This window comes from Phalangium opilio, unplaced genomic scaffold, assembly GCF_054372755.1.
Source record: "Phalangium opilio isolate 3A_F unplaced genomic scaffold, DU_Popi_V2 ptg001388l_1, whole genome shotgun sequence".
NCBI classification, from domain to species: Eukaryota; Metazoa; Arthropoda; class Arachnida; order Opiliones; family Phalangiidae; genus Phalangium; species Phalangium opilio.
Window position 1 is genome coordinate 1699 of NW_028324257.1, and position 18621 is coordinate 20319.

Genomic DNA, 18621 nt, shown 5'->3' on the forward strand with positions numbered 1-18621 from the left:
ATAATTGAATGGTCAAGCGACGGTGAAGATTTAAAACGGCCGGCGGATAAAGACAAACAGTGAGCTCAAGAATTACAATAACAAACTGGTCCTTAGATTTGATAATTACCCGAATTATATGTTTTTTAATATTAAGGCTGTTAATTTATTCTGTAGTATATTAGAATAGGGTTATAATTAACTTTGCGTAGTTATATATAAGTTCCAGTTTAAATAGTACAGAGACTAGTTGCGATAATACAATTGTGGTGAAATTTTTTTTTATTAGAAATTCTAATCCATCTTTAAAACGCCTTTATTCTCCAAAAAAATGTAAGTAATATATTTGATATAAATATATTTGTATGTATTTCTTTTTAAAACTTTGGTGATAATTTAGGGCCAGCGTCGAGAGCTTTGTGGACGTTATTAAGAAGCAAGGCTCTGCCCTCATGCCCCGTAACGGGCATCTTTATTGTCCACATTGCGAAGGGACATTAAAGGATATGCCCGACTATGGCCAATTAAATTACTATTGCACGACGCGCGAATGTAATTATTTTAGAAAATGCGTTTTAGTCCAGTGCAAACAATATATCAGTTTTGCCAAGCGTAGCGACCAGCGGCATTTGCTTAGCACACGGAACTTTTGTTCACTTTGCGGTGAATTTAAGTACCGTGTAAAAGACATATGCCCGTGTTACGAGTGGTCCTGTGATTGACAGGTAATTCTCAATTGGTACTATTATTTGTTTTAAAAAGTGTAAATTTTTGACTGAATGTTACTGTATAAAATTTAGGTTAAGTCTCAACACAAGGATGCTGTTGTTTTTTATTTTTTAATTAATTTTATATTTTTTATGTTAATTATTTTAGTTATTTAAATTCTATGTTTCTATGTTAATTTTTTCAGTTATTGAATATTTTATTTTTCTATGTTAATTTTTTAGTTATTTAATATATTATTTTTTGTTAGTGATTAAAATATATTAGTTTTAAAATAAATTATTTATAAAAATATGGTTTTATCATTTTAATTATTGTATTTTGACATGCAAATGTATACATTAAAAAAAAGGTTCATATTGATACAAGACGTATTAATTCTCATCTAAATTACCTTTATAACCTCAAAAAAAATAATCGCACTAAAGTTTACTTTAAAATAAAACATATCTTAATGTCTGGAAGTTTTAAAAAACCTTCAATAATCTCTGAATAGCGGGAGTAAGCGAGAGGTCTTTAAAAAACCTGTTCTCATTTTTGAAAGAAATGTCTGGAAATTAGTTTAGCCTAAAGTGTTTAAGAGAGTAGTAATGCGGTAAAATGTTGTGTCTCGTGTGATGATTTCATAAGCGAATAATATTACAGCCATTTATAAATACTGGACGACATAACACAGCGATGCATCAGCAATTTGACCCATCATATTAGAAGACGTTTAAAAAAATCTCCAGTTTAAGCAACAAAATAAGCAATTAAAACAAGCCTAATGATTCTCTTTCGGGGACAAACAACTTGGAACTATTTTCTGTAACGAATTGCCTTGAATAATTTAAGCGAGGTCAACTTGGTCTAAATTATTTCGATGCTGGAAAAATTAAATATTAACATTGGATTTCATTTAGAAAGCTTTTCACGCTTCAAAATTTGAATTTAGTTCACAATTGGTCAGTTATCTAGGGTAAAAGTTAAGTAATACTTCAGGCCTTTTCACGCCAGCGAATGTTTGTAAATTTGTTCTAGTTTAGACCGTGCTGCTGACTTGGGTGTAACAATTTTTTCAAATATATTAGTACTTCTTCCGCCACTTAGATGTACAAAAACAACTAAATTCATACAATAATAATTAACGGAACATTTATATTCAACAGGGCTCGTTCGTTAAGGTGTTAAAAATTTAATAATAAATGCATGCATTTTTTAAAAAATTGAAAATAGGCAGAGATTTTGCATGACTTTTTTTTTCCTTCATTACATTTGCAAGTATATTTGGAACTATCTTGAGACACAGTTCAAAAAAATATCCGTACATTCGCAACTAATATCCAGAACACAATGCGCGTTATTTTTGGCTCAAATTTCCTTCCCCTCTCACTCGCAACCATCCTCGCATTTTTCCGTTTTCACTTAAGACCAATCCCGGGTAACACTCGCATTTATAAGTACTGTTATCGGAAGAATTGGGGTTGCAAACGGTTTTGATGTCGGAAAAATTATCATTTCCCTCGATTTCGCATATATCGACGCACTACAAATCGGAATCAGGGATCAAACCAATGGAACATTGGCAATAATACGTGGCGTTATTAGATTCATTAACGTGACATTCTGCATTAAGATTCTGACATTCAATATCCCCTTTTGCTTCGCCAATGTCAACGCAAATGCTAGCCTGACTATCATAGTGACCAGCTGAGCATTCGCAGTAAAATGTAGTATTTTCATGACTCGATACGACGCATTCGGCTTTAAGCTCTGAGCAGGCATTATCTCCCATAGTTTTACAAATATTTTCGCATGTTTGGGTATTATCCTCGAACAGTCCAGCATGACATTCGCAGTAATACGTTGAGTTATTAGTTTCATCAACACGGCATTCGACTTTAAAATCCTGGCATTCACTGTCACCTTTTACTCGGTAGATATCACCTCAAATTAGGTTTTTTTCATCTTCGAATAGCCCGGCGGGACATTCACAGTAATAGGTTGATGTGTCAGTTTGATTAACGGCATTTTGCTCTACGATTTTGCCACTCACTTTCTTTTAAAAACATTAAAAATCCCCAGCGATTTTTAAAATGCATGAATTTTTTAGCGTGACATTCGGTATTAAGATTATGACATTCAAAAGCTGCTAAAAATTTTATAACAAAGGCATGAATGTTTTTAAGAAAAATTTTAAAAATCCCCGGTGATTTTTAAAATTTTAAAAAATTTTAAAATTTAAAATTTTTCTTAAAAACATTCATGCCTTTGTTATAAAATTTTTAGCAGCTTTTGAATGTCATAATCTTAATACCGAATGTCACGCTAAAAAATTCATGCATTTTAAAAATCGCTGGGGATTTTTAATGTTTTTAAAAGAAAGTGAGTGGCAAAATCGTAGAGCAAAATGCCGTTAATCAAACTGACACATCAACCTATTACTGTGAATGTCCCGCCGGGCTATTCGAAGATGAAAAAAACCTAATTTGAGGTGATATCTACCGAGTAAAAGGTGACAGTGAATGCCAGGATTTTAAAGTCGAATGCCGTGTTGATGAAACTAATAACTCAACGTATTACTGCGAATGTCATGCTGGACTGTTCGAGGATAATACCCAAACATGCGAAAATATTTGTAAAACTATGGGAGATAATGCCTGCTCAGAGCTTAAAGCCGAATGCGTCGTATCGAGTCATGAAAATACTACATTTTACTGCGAATGCTCAGCTGGTCACTATGATAGTCAGGCTAGCATTTGCGTTGACATTGGCGAAGCAAAAGGGGATATTGAATGTCAGAATCTTAATGCAGAATGTCACGTTAATGAATCTAATAACGCCACGTATTATTGCCAATGTTCCATTGGTTTGATCCCTGATTCCGATTTGTAGTGCGTCGATATATGCGAAATCGAGGGAAATGATAATTTTTCCGACATCAAAACCGTTTGCAACCCCAATTCTTCCGATAACAGTACTTATAAATGCGAGTGTTACCCGGGATTGGTCTTAAGTGAAAACGGAAAAATGCGAGGATGGTTGCGAGTGAGAGGGGAAGGAAATTTGAGCCAAAAATAACGCGCATTGTGTTCTGGATATTAGTTGCGAATGTACGGATATTTTTTTGAACTGTGTCTCAAGATAGTTCCAAATATACTTGCAAATGTAATGAAGGAAAAAAAAAGTCATGCAAAATCTCTGCCTATTTTCAATTTTTTAAAAAATGCATGCATTTATTATTAAATTTTTAACACCTTAACGAACGAGCCCTGTTGAATATAAATGTTCCGTTAATTATTATTGTATGAATTTAGTTGTTTTTGTACATCTAAGTGGCGGAAGAAGTACTAATATATTTGAAAAAATTGTTACACCCAAGTCAGCAGCACGGTCTAAACTAGAACAAATTTACAAACATTCGCTGGCGTGAAAAGGCCTGAAGTATTACTTAACTTTTACCCTAGATAACTGACCAATTGTGAACTAAATTCAAATTTTGAAGCGTGAAAAGCTTTCTAAATGAAATCCAATGTTAATATTTAATTTTTCCAGCATCGAAATAATTTAGACCAAGTTGACCTCGCTTAAATTATTCAAGGCAATTCGTTACAGAAAATAGTTCCAAGTTGTTTGTCCCCGAAAGAGAATCATTAGGCTTGTTTTAATTGCTTATTTTGTTGCTTAAACTGGAGATTTTTTTAAACGTCTTCTAATATGATGGGTCAAATTGCTGATGCATCGCTGTGTTATGTCGTCCAGTATTTATAAATGGCTGTAATATTATTCGCTTATGAAATCATCACACGAGACACAACATTTTACCGCATTACTACTCTCTTAAACACTTTAGGCTAAACTAATTTCCAGACATTTCTTTCAAAAATGAGAACAGGTTTTTTAAAGACCTCTCGCTTACTCCCGCTATTCAGAGATTATTGAAGGTTTTTTAAAACTTCCAGACATTAAGATATGTTTTATTTTAAAGTAAACTTTAGTGCGATTATTTTTTTTGAGGTTATAAAGGTAATTTAGATGAGAATTAATACGTCTTGTATCAATATGAACCTTTTTTTTAATGTATACATTTGCATGTCAAAATACAATAATTAAAATGATAAAACCATATTTTTATAAATAATTTATTTTAAAACTAATATATTTTAATCACTAACAAAAAATAATATATTAAATAACTAAAAAATTAACATAGAAAAATAAAATATTCAATAACTGAAAAAATTAACATAGAAACATAGAATTTAAATAACTAAAATAATTAACATAAAAAATATAAAATTAATTAAAAAATAAAAAACAACAGCATCCTTGTGTTGAGACTTAACCTAAATTTTATACAGTAACATTCAGTCAAAAATTTACACTTTTTAAAACAAATAATAGTACCAATTGAGAATTACCTGTCAATCACAGGACCACTCGTAACACGGGCATATGTCTTTTACACGGTACTTAAATTCACCGCAAAGTGAACAAAAGTTCCGTGTGCTAAGCAAATGCCGCTGGTCGCTACGCTTGGCAAAACTGATATATTGTTTGCACTGGACTAAAACGCATTTTCTAAAATAATTACATTCGCGCGTCGTGCAATAGTAATTTAATTGGCCATAGTCGGGCATATCCTTTAATGTCCCTTCGCAATGTGGACAATAAAGATGCCCGTTACGGGGCATGAGGGCAGAGCCTTGCTTCTTAATAACGTCCACAAAGCTCTCGACGCTGGCCCTAAATTATCACCAAAGTTTTAAAAAGAAATACATACAAATATATTTATATCAAATATATTACTTACATTTTTTTGGAGAATAAAGGCGTTTTAAAGATGGATTAGAATTTCTAATAAAAAAAAATTTCACCACAATTGTATTATCGCAACTAGTCTCTGTACTATTTAAACTGGAACTTATATATAACTACGCAAAGTTAATTATAACCCTATTCTAATATACTACAGAATAAATTAACAGCCTTAATATTAAAAAACATATAATTCGGGTAATTATCAAATCTAAGGACCAGTTTGTTATTGTAATTCTTGAGCTCACTGTTTGTCTTTATCCGCCGGCCGTTTTAAATCTTCACCGTCGCTTGACCATTCAATTATTTTAAATCAACGTTACTAAAAAGGGTAACGCGTCGCTGTCTATCAGTCCTTGCATAATGTCTGATAATGTTAAACACCAGGTGGTATTGCAATATAGGCGAGCTACGCCCGCTATATACATGGCTTTCTTTAAATACCATCTAGCTAAGGACTGTCGAAAGTGAGTCTTTTCTTTAGGGCACGGTCTATTTATCCTCGTGAGTTGCAGCAAGCATAATTTAAAACACATGTCTAAGACACGTCTATAGAACGCTTCTTCGTGAAAACAATAGCCCCCGTAATACCAATAACGCGCTGTACATTTCACCGAAGCGTGATGTATGGGTCCGTACGGACACTCTATTTTAGAAAAGGTTTGCGGGGGAACTATCCACGTTGTAAATCTACTTATTCGGACCGAGCTATTGTTTTGGGGGTTGTTAATAGTCGTAAAAAATTGGGTTACGCTGACAAAAACGCGAGCTTGGAAAAGGTGTTTAGAAATGAGCCGCAATGCAAACTGGACATGGGGTTTTTCCAAGATTCTGTGTTGGCGAAATAGTCTCAACCAGCATAAATCCTCCAGAGCATTGAAAATATAATCAACTGCCATATCGTATTGTATTTCGTAGCTTTCTATTCTATCGCGTTCTTTTCGCTCCTGTATGCAAAATGGGTTTGAAAACCAAAATTTGTTCGCGTTGGGGCTGAACCACCAGCTAGTAAAGATACCATCGTTTTCGACTTTAAAAAACATATGGTCCGTGTAATTGGAACAACCTCTAACGAGAGCGTGGAGTAAATTCGCGTCAGGTCTATAATGGTGATTATAGACGTCTTGAATCGTAAACACTAAGAAAGAAGCATTGTATGCCCCTGTCATTTTACGCCAAATGTTCCTTTTCTGCGCGTCCGTTAAAGTATTTTTATCCCAAACATCTCTAAATAAATCATCCCAAGTAAAATCCTTTAAATCAGGATTGTCATAGAGCTTTCTATTCACCCTCCATATCATAGAGCGACCGCAAGGAATTAAACTAGACATTACTTACAAGTGTTTAAGAGCTTGTAAAGCGACAGAAAGCGTCTAGAAAATTTTCGAATGAAGAAAGTATCGAGACTCTGGTCTTAAATACTCCAAAAAATCGATATTATTTATGCCCCCCAAAAATACATTTTTATTTATTGTGGAGTTGATACTAAAAATTATAAAGGATGATGCCATACCTGCCTATATAAAAAATACTCCTATAGTTTAATATTAATATACAATTATTTAGATTTATATCATATTAAAAAACCCCTTTTCTCCCTCCCAAAATAATTACTTTTAACCTTCATTAAAATTTTTTCTTTATATAATGCGATCTTATGTGAATTATTCAAATTAAATTATTTAGAACACACCCAAACAAGCTTTTGCATACGAATAATATTTGTCCCCTCGGGCTTCTATCAAAGTAACTCCTTTTTAACCTTTTATATAACACGATCTCTTTGAATTATTTGCATACGAAAAAATCTTAGACCTCGGAGAGATTTCTAATTTTATGCCTAATTAACTTTTTCCTATTTATTGAATTTTAAAATCTTGAAAGTATTGGCTTATTCAAATTTAATTATTCAAAACACGCCCAAACAAGCTTCTGCATACAAAAAACTAGGACCTTGAGCTAAATAGAGATTTCTAACTTTATAAATATATATGTAAAAGTCAATTATGAATTTATTAGCGGAAAGTTTAACATCTTCTCCTCCCATTATACAAGGTGTTTTTTCGCTTGCCATAAATCAAAATGTGCGAGTTAATACTCGAAAACCTGAGAAACACACGAAACAGTGTTACAATTAATTTGTCATATAGGACATGTCAAGAATTTTCTCTATTATAGTCGCTTTGTTTTTTTTTCACCTTTCAGCCATAAATACATTAGGATTTTTTCTTTTGCGTTACCTTAGAGTTATATTTCAAAGTACATAACTTGTCAAAAATGATTGGCTAGCTTATTTTAATATTTATCTACGCTTCTAGTTATGTTTCTTATTTGTTTGGAAGAGTAACGGTTGCTTATTTCGATATATTTATAAACATAATCTCTAGAAGGACTATAATTAAGTCACAAAAGATTAAATGAATTATCCTATAATATCTATAATATTTTTTACTTAGAGACATGTATACTTATTACAGACTCCAAAGATAGCTCTAGTATAAAAATAGAAAAGGAAACAAATTTATTCAACACGTTAATTTTACAGCTTAAAAAATGAGTTACTAAGCAACAGTTTTTTAAACCCCCCTCCACTCTCTAAAGTATATTCAATTTAATCACCTCTATGATTGACGTAATTATCATTGGCATCAATTTCAGAGGTTTGCCTCTAGCATAATATCCAACTGGGATTCCTTGTAATAGAAAAAATTGGACAGGTAAGCAATCTATGGGTGATTTTTTTTAAATCGAGACACATCCTTCCCTTATTTTATCCATTTCTTTGACCCACCCAACATGTAACTTTAAACCATTCCTAGGTATTTTGTAGTAAGGTAAACGTTTACGAAAATATTTCACTCCTCCCTTCAGGGTTATTTGCGAGTCTTTCGCCGCTAAAAGAGAAAGTAAATTACTCCGAAAAAAAACCTGGCTTTCTGTAGTGGGGAAAAAAAGAAAATCAAGGCGAGTACAAGACTAGACGTAAAAAAGGGTGGGGTAACCTAATTTTTTTGCCGGTATATATACGGGTTTTTTAAATGTTAACAATTTAAACTTTTTGAAACCCTGAATGCGTCTCTCTTTACAATCGGTGAGTAACGAGGTAGAATCTCTTATTTTTTGGCGCGTAAACTATAGAAATATATTTAGGCTTAGCAATATATATTTGTGAGAAAATTTTCTTGAATATTTAAGTTGAATTCGACGGCGGTATCGCGAATCTTATTGGCGATACTTTAATACCATCGTTAGCCCGTAAAAAGCGATAAAGAGGGGCTCGTCACTTCCAAAATTATGGATTCGCAGCCAAATGTTTTCTATATTAACAGTTTTCAAAAAAACAGGGATTTTTTGATGGCTAAGTTCCGAAGCGTGACTAGGTATGTACAGCCACTTGGTACGTACCAGACTCTAGCTAATTTCTTCTTTTTGTTGCAGCCCGCTTTTTGAGGATTATTAATATTTTGTCGAGATGTGGCTCGGATTTTTTCTCCGGGAATTACGCGGGCCCCCCAATGGGTTATCATTTACCTTTAATCTATGAGTTTCAATAGGCAAGGAAGCGAGTTTCTTGTCACATAATGGGGTTTTTCTGTAAAAGCTTTACAGGAAATCTTTTTATATGCGACAAAAAACCCGCTTGTTTACTTGTCGAGATTCATAATCCAGGGGGGTCTGATGAGGGTTCTTTGGTGGCTCTCGTAAAGTAGTTAAGGAATGCTAAAATAAGGGGGGATCCTGCTCTGCCTTACGCATTCTTGATGCAGATTAAATGTTTTGAGTTTTCGGAATGTGGAGCAGGATCTTCCCTTAAAGATCGTACTAATTGGCTAATATTTGAGGTTTTTTTTTTCGCCTGACAAAAGGATGAAAATATTAGTTTTCCCGTCTTATTTGTCGTTGTTAAAGCTAAAAAATGTATAAAGATTTATTCTGTATCTAGTTTAAAACTCTAGTCTCGTTAAAATTGGTAAAACGCTTCCGGAAATATCTCTCACTGAAGACGCGAAGAATGACCTTCTTTTTTTAGAATCTCTTTTTTTTTGCCCCTGGCTATATTGAGGCGAATAAAACTCGCGCCACTCCAAATTTCTCTCTCTTAACGGCTAAATGGAAAATTTAGGTATTTAGAAATGAATTCCTTTGTATAAATATATGGACACTTTAAGAACGCAAATAACGCCTTTGTTTGGCTACTCATTTGTTTATTTTGTATTTAATTTTTGTACAAGACGCAAGAGTAAATATCTTTTGTTTTTTTTTAAAATGTGTGTCTGTTTTTTCATTAACTTTTGACTTAGAAGGAAACAAAGTTGATTTGTCTCAAAATCAAGTTTTTTTGCCGACGAATAATAAAAGACACTAAATTGATGGCGGGAAAATTTAAACAGCGACGTTGTGTACGTGTTCGAGTCAAGGTAAACCCGGTTAGTTAAGACTGGTTAATTGGGTACCCGTATTAATGGCGTACTCAGGGTAAATAATCCAATCTAAGTACAATTAATAAAACAGTAACACCCTGAATACGAATTCAGGTTAATCCGGGCTTATTTATTGTTCCACCGGGATTCGAACCCGCTACCTCTTCGTTAATCGCATTAAAAAACCTTGCTTTTTGCCAACTAACCTCTTACAACATTTATTTTCGCTAAGCCAACGGGGTATCCTAGTTAAAACATCATCGTTGGAACATCTACATGGGTAAGTAATCAAACGGTAGCTGAACCATTAGTAATCCACCCATTATTAGTCCAATCAACGGGGGGATAGATCTATACTTGGACGAAACTTGGTTGGCCCAGCCTAGTTTAGGCTAGTTTTAACTTGTCTGGACAAAACTTGGTTGGCCCGGACAAGTTTGGGCGTGTTTTGACTTGTTTGGAAACCCTTAAATTAAAGTACAGTCAAAGGCGTAAAATAGCAAGCTGGCAGGGATTGTTTGTTTTGGTTTTTTTTTCGTGGGCAACAACCTCTACATAGGCAAACCTAGACTGATCCGGGCTAGTTTTGATTTGTTCCATGGGTAAATTCCCTTAATAGTTACTAAAAAAGCCCGCTAGAAGGCAGGGCTTGAGGTCATGTATAATTAAGTTTTGGTTTGAGTCATAGTCTGGAGGATGACGTCATAGTCACCCAGGTTGAAAGCACCCTCTCTGACTAGGTCTGGTCCGGCCTTGTTTTAATTGATTCTATGGATGAATTACCTTAATAGTTACTAAAATAGCCCACGAGAAGGCCAATAAATATGGTACCAATAATTTAATATTAGTTGAGAGGATGACATCATAGTTGGCCAGGGAAAAAACATCCTTTACTAGTAGGGATGGTCCCAACTTGTTTATGTCCATTGAACGGGTTACGGCTATTAATGGTTACTAAAATAGTCCGCTAGAAGGCGGGGCTGGAGAGAAGTTTTTTAAATATGGCGCCAATAATTTCATATTAGTTTGAGTTGGAAGGATGACGTCATGGATGCCCAGGTTGAAAGCAGCTTTACCGGTAGGGCCGGTAGTCCGAGCTTGTTTGGAGGGTTATTAAATAGGTCATTTACCCTTAATAACACGCTGGAAGGTAGGACTGGAGGTAAGCTTTTTTAAAGTCCGGGCTGGTTTGGGTTTATTAAAGGGGTACCGCCCATTACTAGCACCCTAGCAGGCAGGGTAAGATTGGAGGATGACGCCAAGGTTGAATATAGCTTGTTTTTGTTTTGATTAAGAAGATGACGTCATGGGTGTTGAAAATAACACAAGGTAGGAACTCGTGGTAGTCTGGAGCTATTAAAAGGGGGGTAAAACCCCCTTAATAGCATGGTGGAAGGCAGGGTAAGTCAGGTAGGATTTTTATGGTTCAATCTTTGGTTGGAGGGTTAATCCGGGCTTGTTTGGGGAAAAATGGGGTAAAACCGACCTCCGTTAATATTCATAGACGGTGACATAGCACGGTGGAATGCAGGGTATGTCAGGTAAGATTTTCTCATACAATAACGTAATCTTGGGTCTTAAATTTAAACGGGGATCTTGCAAAAAGAACTTCACCCTCCGAGGGTTAGCCGAGCTTGTTTTGGGGGAAAAGTGGGTAAAACCCCTCTAAAGAGTCATAGCATGCTGGAAGGTAGGGTTGATCAGGTAGGAAATTAGCTTAATCTTTGTTTGGAAGTTTGGTGGATGAGGAGAGGGCGGCCATCTTGGGGTGGCGGCCATCTTGGATTCGTGGCTATTTGTATAGTCCCTACTACTCACTTAAAGACGCTTTAAAACTTCATTCCTGAGTGACCGCACCCAAAAACTTCCGGAACCTTTCGCCACGACACTTTTGGTGCCGAAACCCGGGACAGAAGGTGAATTACGGGTTCGTGAATTATCAAATTACTGAGTTAACGCAAGAACCATGGATAACCGTACAAAATTAGTGAAAAAACGCCAGCCAATACGCGCTTCGGTAACTAGACTCGTGAATGCGGTCGACGCGTAGGTGGCGCGAGAACAACCGAATCCAATTATCTTTTAAGACGCGATATCACAATTTCCACTTAAATTGCAACAACTCCAGAATTTGGACGCCGCAAGAACTCACACCAGTAGATGACCCCTCATACGAAGCCGAACTTGAAAGCGTTGAAAAATATTCAGATGACATTACACGCGCTCTTTCTCGCTCCGAGTATAAATTAGAGATACTACGAGAGGAACGCCTAGAAGCAACCAGACAAGATCGCGCTTACAATACTGGAAATACAAGTGAGACATCTATTACTTCAAGCATGCCTATGATTAAACTACCTACGTTGGAAATCGCCAAATTTGACGGCACTATTTCGAAATGGACCAATTTTTGGAGTCAATATGAGTCTTCCGTTCATAACAACAAGAACATAAACAAGTCAGACAAACTTTCTTATCTTAAATCATTCCTTGAGGACGCAGCTGAGCGATCCTTGGCAGGTTTAGCCCTATCTGCAGAAATTTATGACGCCGCAGTCACCATCTTAAAGGACAGATTCGGTCAAAAAGACTTAATTATCATTGCACATTTGAACAATTTCTTGAACTTAACCGCCGTTAAAAGGTCAAGTGATATTGCTAGTTTGAGAAAGCTTTATGACAGCTTGGAGGTGGAAATAAGAAGCTTACAATCATTAGGCGTAGTAACACAACACTACGGCATTCTTCTATCTCTAATCATCTTGAAATTACTTCCACAAGATCTTGCATTGTCTTTTAATCGAGAAAGAACAGACACTACTCAATGGGACGTAAATAAACTCTTGGAACATCTACAAAAGGAAATTTCGAGTAGAGAGAGAACACTATCGGTACAGGGAAGTAACTCCGAAATGACGCAATCGAGACCATCTCACTCTCAGTCACACGCTCAGTCAAGACACGCGCTACCAAGGAATGAACCGCATCGTAGTCAAAGACCCTTTAGCGCCGCCAATTTGAATGTAGGGACTACCAACAAGTATTGCCTCTATTGCGAAGAGAACACTCATTATCCAAGTGAGTGCACGCGATTAACTTCTCAGGAACGTTGGAACATAGTAAGGCAGAAAAATCGTTGCACTATTTGTCTTCGTCAACGTCACCAAGCAAGACATTGCCCGATTAAGAACAAAAGCTGCAGAAAATGTGGTAAACACCACCATACTTCTCTTTGCGACTGTACCGAAAGTTCTACTTCGCCAGCGAGCCAAAATTCTACGACTCCAGTGTCAAACGCTTTGATACCTAGCATCGTAGCAACAAATTCAGCGGAAACGCCAGAAGTTAAAAAGGAACTAGTTTTACTCCAAACCGCTCAAGCGTACATTTCCAATAAGGACGATAAAAAGGCTACAGCGCGTTGCGTTCTGGACAATGGAAGCCACCTTACTTACATAAGAGATTTTTCACGACAACTCAATTTGGAAGTCATAGGCCAAGAAACGCTTGACGTCTATCGCTTTGGCTCAGCTCTACCCTACCGAACAACCCGGCGTAGAGTTCGAATGACGATGACAAACGTCTACAACCCTTCTAAATCTATTGTCGTAGAAGCCATCGAAACGCCCGAAATCAGTGGCCCAGTATTCTCAACGCCAACTGCTGAAATCATTAACGAAATGAACCGACGAGGCATGCAAATAGCGGACCCACCGGTACCTAACGCCTCTGAAGTCAGAGAAAACTTCGCAGTACAAATCCTCCTTGGCTCTGACTACATCTGGGACATTTTATCTGGAAGTCCCGTTAAGTTGGGTAAAGCTCTTGTAGCCTTCGACTCTACCTTTGGATGGATAATTAATGGAACCACTCAGGCCCCTCCAATCTCAGTAGGCGTGCACACGATTGCAGTATTGACCACTCTGTCAGAAGAAGAAGATATTCATTTGAATACCCAGGTCGAGAAATTTTGGGACTTGGACGCCATCGGAATTCAACCAGAGAATGAGAATCCAATGGTCGATAGCACCATCCTCCAACACTTTAACGATACTGTGTGCTATCACGAAGGACGATACAGTGTATCATTACCATGGAAATCTAACCGTGACCAACTTGGAGACAACCTTGAAGTAGCGACAAAACGCACCAGAAATCTTGTCCAAAAACTGAAACAAAGACCAGAACATTTCGTCGCCAACGACACGATTATCAAAGAGCAACTACAGGAAGGCATAATAGAATCAGTTGACTTCAATTCCCAAGACGGCGAAATGGTCTATTATCTGCCTCATCGTTCTGTCGTTCGAGAAAACCGCGACACCACAAAAATCCGTATAGTCTACGACGCTTCATCACATGCGAAAGGCAGACCCTCTTTGAATGACTGTCTCGAAACAGGACCCAATCTAAACGCCGAACTTCTAAAAGTCTTGATCCGGTTTAGAGAAAAAAGGTACGCGTTAACCGGAGATATAGAAAAGGCATTTCTTCAAATTGGCATTAACATCCCGGACCGAGATGCCCTTCGATTTCTATGGGTCAACGATGTAAATGAGCCCGTAGACCAACCTCTAAAGACGTACCGCTTTGCTAGACTGCCATTTGGCCGGAATTGCAGTCCCTTCTTGTTAATGGTTACGATTCTGTACCATCTAAAGTCTTACGAATTGGAAAACCCATTAACCTGTCTCATTCTGAAAAACGGACGTTACGTTGACGACGTAGTTGCTGGAGCAGATGATGTTGAGGAGGCATATCACCTGGTGAAGGACGCCACCAACGTCATGAAAGGTGCAGGTATGAATCTTAGAAAATGGAATAGCAACTCCTCTGAATTGAGGCAACTTTTGGGAATGGAAAACGAGACAACCTGTCAACATTCTCTCACAAACACCGAAGCTGAGAAAGTTTTGGGTCTTTCTTGGAATATTCAGACCGATTCTATTTTCTACGAAGTTCAACTCTTGTCACAATTGATGACGATTCTCGCTGAAGTCGAAGCAATTATAAACTCTCGGCCCATCACCTACGAGTACCAAGACGCGGGGGAGCCAGTCCCATTAACTCCGGCTCACTTTCTAGTGGGAGAACGTCTCACATCCCTTCCATCTCGAATTTACAAGGAAAGTGACCTACCCTCTGCCAATCGAGAAGGTATAATCAAACGTTTGAAATACCGCCAGTCTCTGCTAGATCAATTTTGGAACCGTTGGAAGAAGGATTATTTGCTCGAGCTCCGTTCTGCTCATCATAGCCCCAAGTGCCATCCTACAAGAGAACTAAAACCAGATGACATAGTCCTCATCGAGGAAGCCAAGGTTCCTCGACTTCTTTGGCGCATAGCGATGGTCACCGAAACCTTCAAGGGACGTGACGGCATAATCCGCTCTTGTCTACTTCGTCTTCCCAACGGGACACAACTCAAGAGACCCATTCAACTACTTTATAACTTGGAACTCTCTTGAACTTCACGTTCAAGGGCGGGGAGTGTGGAATTAAGTTCAATGTTTTTCAATTTCTTTATATTTTTTATATAATTTGATGAATATTTTTGATTGTATGAATGTCCCCTTAAACATTTCTCACTTTTTATAAAATTCTTTGAACCCTTTAGTTACAAGCCCTCTCCATACACATGTACCGTACCGACCGTACCTCTATACCTTTGTCAAAATTCTCGTCCCCTTCTTAAATTCACGCAGAAACCAATTTTTTAACCCCTCCTAAAATATGTGTTATTCGGTACACCACCTAGAAAATTTACCCCAAGAGAGAAAAATAACAAATTCCGATCAGTAGTTCGAGATTTTCCATCGGCACTTCAAGACGCTTTTAAACTTCATTCCTGAGTGACCGCACCGAGGTTTCCCAAAACGGCACATTATTAAAAAATGTTGGCCTAAAATGGCACATTTTTTGTAACCAAAAACGGCACATTTTTTTCGTAGGTTTTCTGAAATCTGATTGTTTACTGTAGCCCAAAACGTCATATTTTTATAGCCTCATTTGGACAAGTTGTAAGCCGATAGACTAGAAAAATGGACTTCAAATTAATTGCTAGTAATAAGGGTGGCCAGTGCTTAATATTTGACCAATTTAATAGAGACAGAGCATTTTACGCCTTCATTGTGGGCATCAACTCCAGACGGCAACCCAAGAACTACAAATGGGGCCGAAAATTACCATCTCCAGCAAAGCAAAGAATTTTATAAGTCACATCCAAACGTTTTGCTTTTAATTACAGTTTTAATAGAGATTCAGATAACGACAGACTTAAAGAAAAAAGAAAAAATAAGTGGCGCTAAAAAAATTAAAAGAAAAAGAGACCGAGAGAGAGAAGCTTTTCTCGAAGAAAAATATTTATTGCTAAAAAATAGGGAAATCGATGTACAAGAATATATTAAAGTGCTAGGACACAGGTTTAAAGGTTTTAAATTGTAAACCATAATCCAATACCAAATAAAAAATTTATTTTATTTTTCAAAGTGTGCCGTTTTTGGTTGTCGGAAAGTGTGCCGTTTTAAGCTATCTATTTTTTTAGGGTGGCGAACAAAAATGTGCCGTTTTGGGCGACCTCCGACCGCACCCAAAAACTTGGAATTCTTGATCTCCGATTTACGCATCCCCAATTAAATTTAACTTTAAGTTTTTTGTTTAAAAAAAATTCAGTTTGGTAATGGAACTAAGAGTTTTTTATTCACCCTATACACCCTTCTTTCGAACCTGGGACTCTCACCTAACGCTCTCCCACGTAAATGCAAGAACCTAAAGTTACGTAACTACTTAAGTTTTACTGTCTTTTAACTTCCGGAACCTTTCGCCACGACAGGACCATGAAAGATTGAAATTATTTACTCTCATTGAAAAATGTCAGATTTTGTGTAGAAATTGAAGATGTCAGAGTCCTCGGTTTTAAATACATGTTCAGTAAGAAATGTACTGTTATCATTGATTCTAATATTTAGTATTTAGAGATGAAGGGCTGATATCGTGTGACTTTTTCACTAAAAAGTAAAATTTTTCACTAAAAAGTAAAACCCCACGACCCCATCCCAACCTTGATTTTTATGTTAGTTTTTTTTTCGTGAAAGTCACTTATACGGAAAGTACTTACTATTTATCGCTATAGATTTTTGATTTTTTTGGTATTATTTGTTTTCTCAACAACGTAAAATATTTATATCACTAAGCTGCCGGACGGTTTTAACGCAAAAATAGTGACATGACATTTGATCAAACCCAAAAAATAGTGAACCCTACTTTGCTCTACAATTTTTTTTAACTTTTCATTTCGTAATAATTAGATTGAAACGAATTATTTGTTTTTTGCATTCGGATTCGCGATTCTAAAAGAACTTTATTCATGTAAAGAACAATTATGAAAAGATGTTTCATGTCTGAAAAAAATGTATTCGTCAAGGACATTTCTTTTTTTGTCACTTTAGGCTTGCTTTTTAAAAATTATAAGTTATTGAGCTAAATTTGAGCGTGAGCCCTGCATATGTTTCGGCTTAAATGGGACTATTACTAAAATAGAGTGTGTCAGAGAATTCGCCTTAGACAAGCATAGTAAATAGTTGGGTGTGTGAAAGTAAATAGTGTTAACAACTAATTTTTATGCGTTACCACGAAAATCTTATGAAACAACAGAGAAATTGTACATATTTGAGCAAGAGCTAAACAATGATATTGACTTGCTTGCATTAATTTTTGATTATTTAGGTGACATTCCAAATTTCCTGGGGTTTGTGGTGATGGGAGACTTCTTATCCCTTGAATTGCTGAAATGTCTGGGCTGAAAGTAAATAGCTTTGAGTAGAAAACCATTTTTTTATTTAAAAATTCATGAGTAAGCTGTAGTTCAAGGGGGTACTAGCGTAACAATCGTCCGTTAGCATTCTGGAAATAAACAAAAAAATATCAAAGTAACATTTTACATAATTTTTGACTATATGCTGAAGAAAACGACACAGTTATGATGTCTCATTGTTGCTTTAGTTATAGCATTGTATGATAAGCACGATATTGGGCCTTGAAGCACAGCCTCTTACTATCGCGGTATTTTTTCCCTCTTCAGAACCCGTTTCGTTTTTCTGAAATGTTCAATGGCATTCCAAATGTTAGAAAGTGGTAAAAGTGCGGGTTACCACGGACTTTTAAACAAAATGAAGTCTATATTCTTGTTCCGCAACTTCAAATTAATGTTTTAGCTATTTAAAAATTTTGAAAACGTTAACCCTGGGCTTAATTTAAATTTCTTTTTATATTATTGTCTTGAAAACGAATATATACTTAAAAAGGTCAAACATAACTATTATTATACACGGGTGTGAAGTAATTTAGAAAATTAAAGAAATTTACGGAGATAAACCACGTGTAATTAGAGTTAAATAATAATTTATTTATTTATTTAAACAGACTGAACGACGAGCCGCGGCTCGAAACGTCTCATTTTTAATTTGGATGTTTTAAATAAATTATTATTTAACTCTAATTACACGTGGTTTATCTCCGTAAATTTCTTTAATTTTCTAGAATATATACTTATTTGATCTTTTACAAGCGCCGGGAAATCTGAACTTGTTCCTAGAAAATTTAAAAGTAAATCGAAGGTGCAACAAGCGCAATAAGATAGTTTTGAGAGAGCAGTGCTTAGAGCTTTCAGGCATATAATTGGTTCGTGTCATTCGGAAGG

At 36.2% G+C, this 18621-nt stretch overlaps 1 protein-coding gene across 1 annotated transcript; it reads left to right on the forward strand.

Moving 5' to 3' along the window:
- The first annotated feature begins 9083 nt into the window (after positions 1 to 9083).
- On the forward strand, positions 9084 to 15391 carry LOC149583917 (uncharacterized). Its single transcript, XM_089863992.1, has 6 exons — positions 9084 to 9203; positions 9270 to 9321; positions 10715 to 10790; positions 10949 to 11085; positions 11128 to 11162; positions 12011 to 15391. Exons 1-6 carry the CDS (start codon positions 9084 to 9086, stop codon positions 15389 to 15391), a joined length of 3801 nt encoding a protein of 1266 aa, XP_089720118.1.
- The last annotated feature ends 3230 nt before the right edge of the window (positions 15392 to 18621 follow it).

Coding starts and splice junctions, on each gene's coding strand:
- LOC149583917 (XM_089863992.1), top strand. CDS start 9,084: ATGGGGTTTTTCTGTAAAAGCTTTACAGGAAATCTTTTTATATGCGAC. Junction 9,322..10,714: donor AGGATCTTCCCTTAAAGATC/GTACTAATTGGC, acceptor TTACCTTAATAG/TTACTAAAATAGCCCACGAG. Junction 11,086..11,127: donor GCTGGAAGGTAGGACTGGAG/GTAAGCTTTTTT, acceptor GGTTTATTAAAG/GGGTACCGCCCATTACTAGC.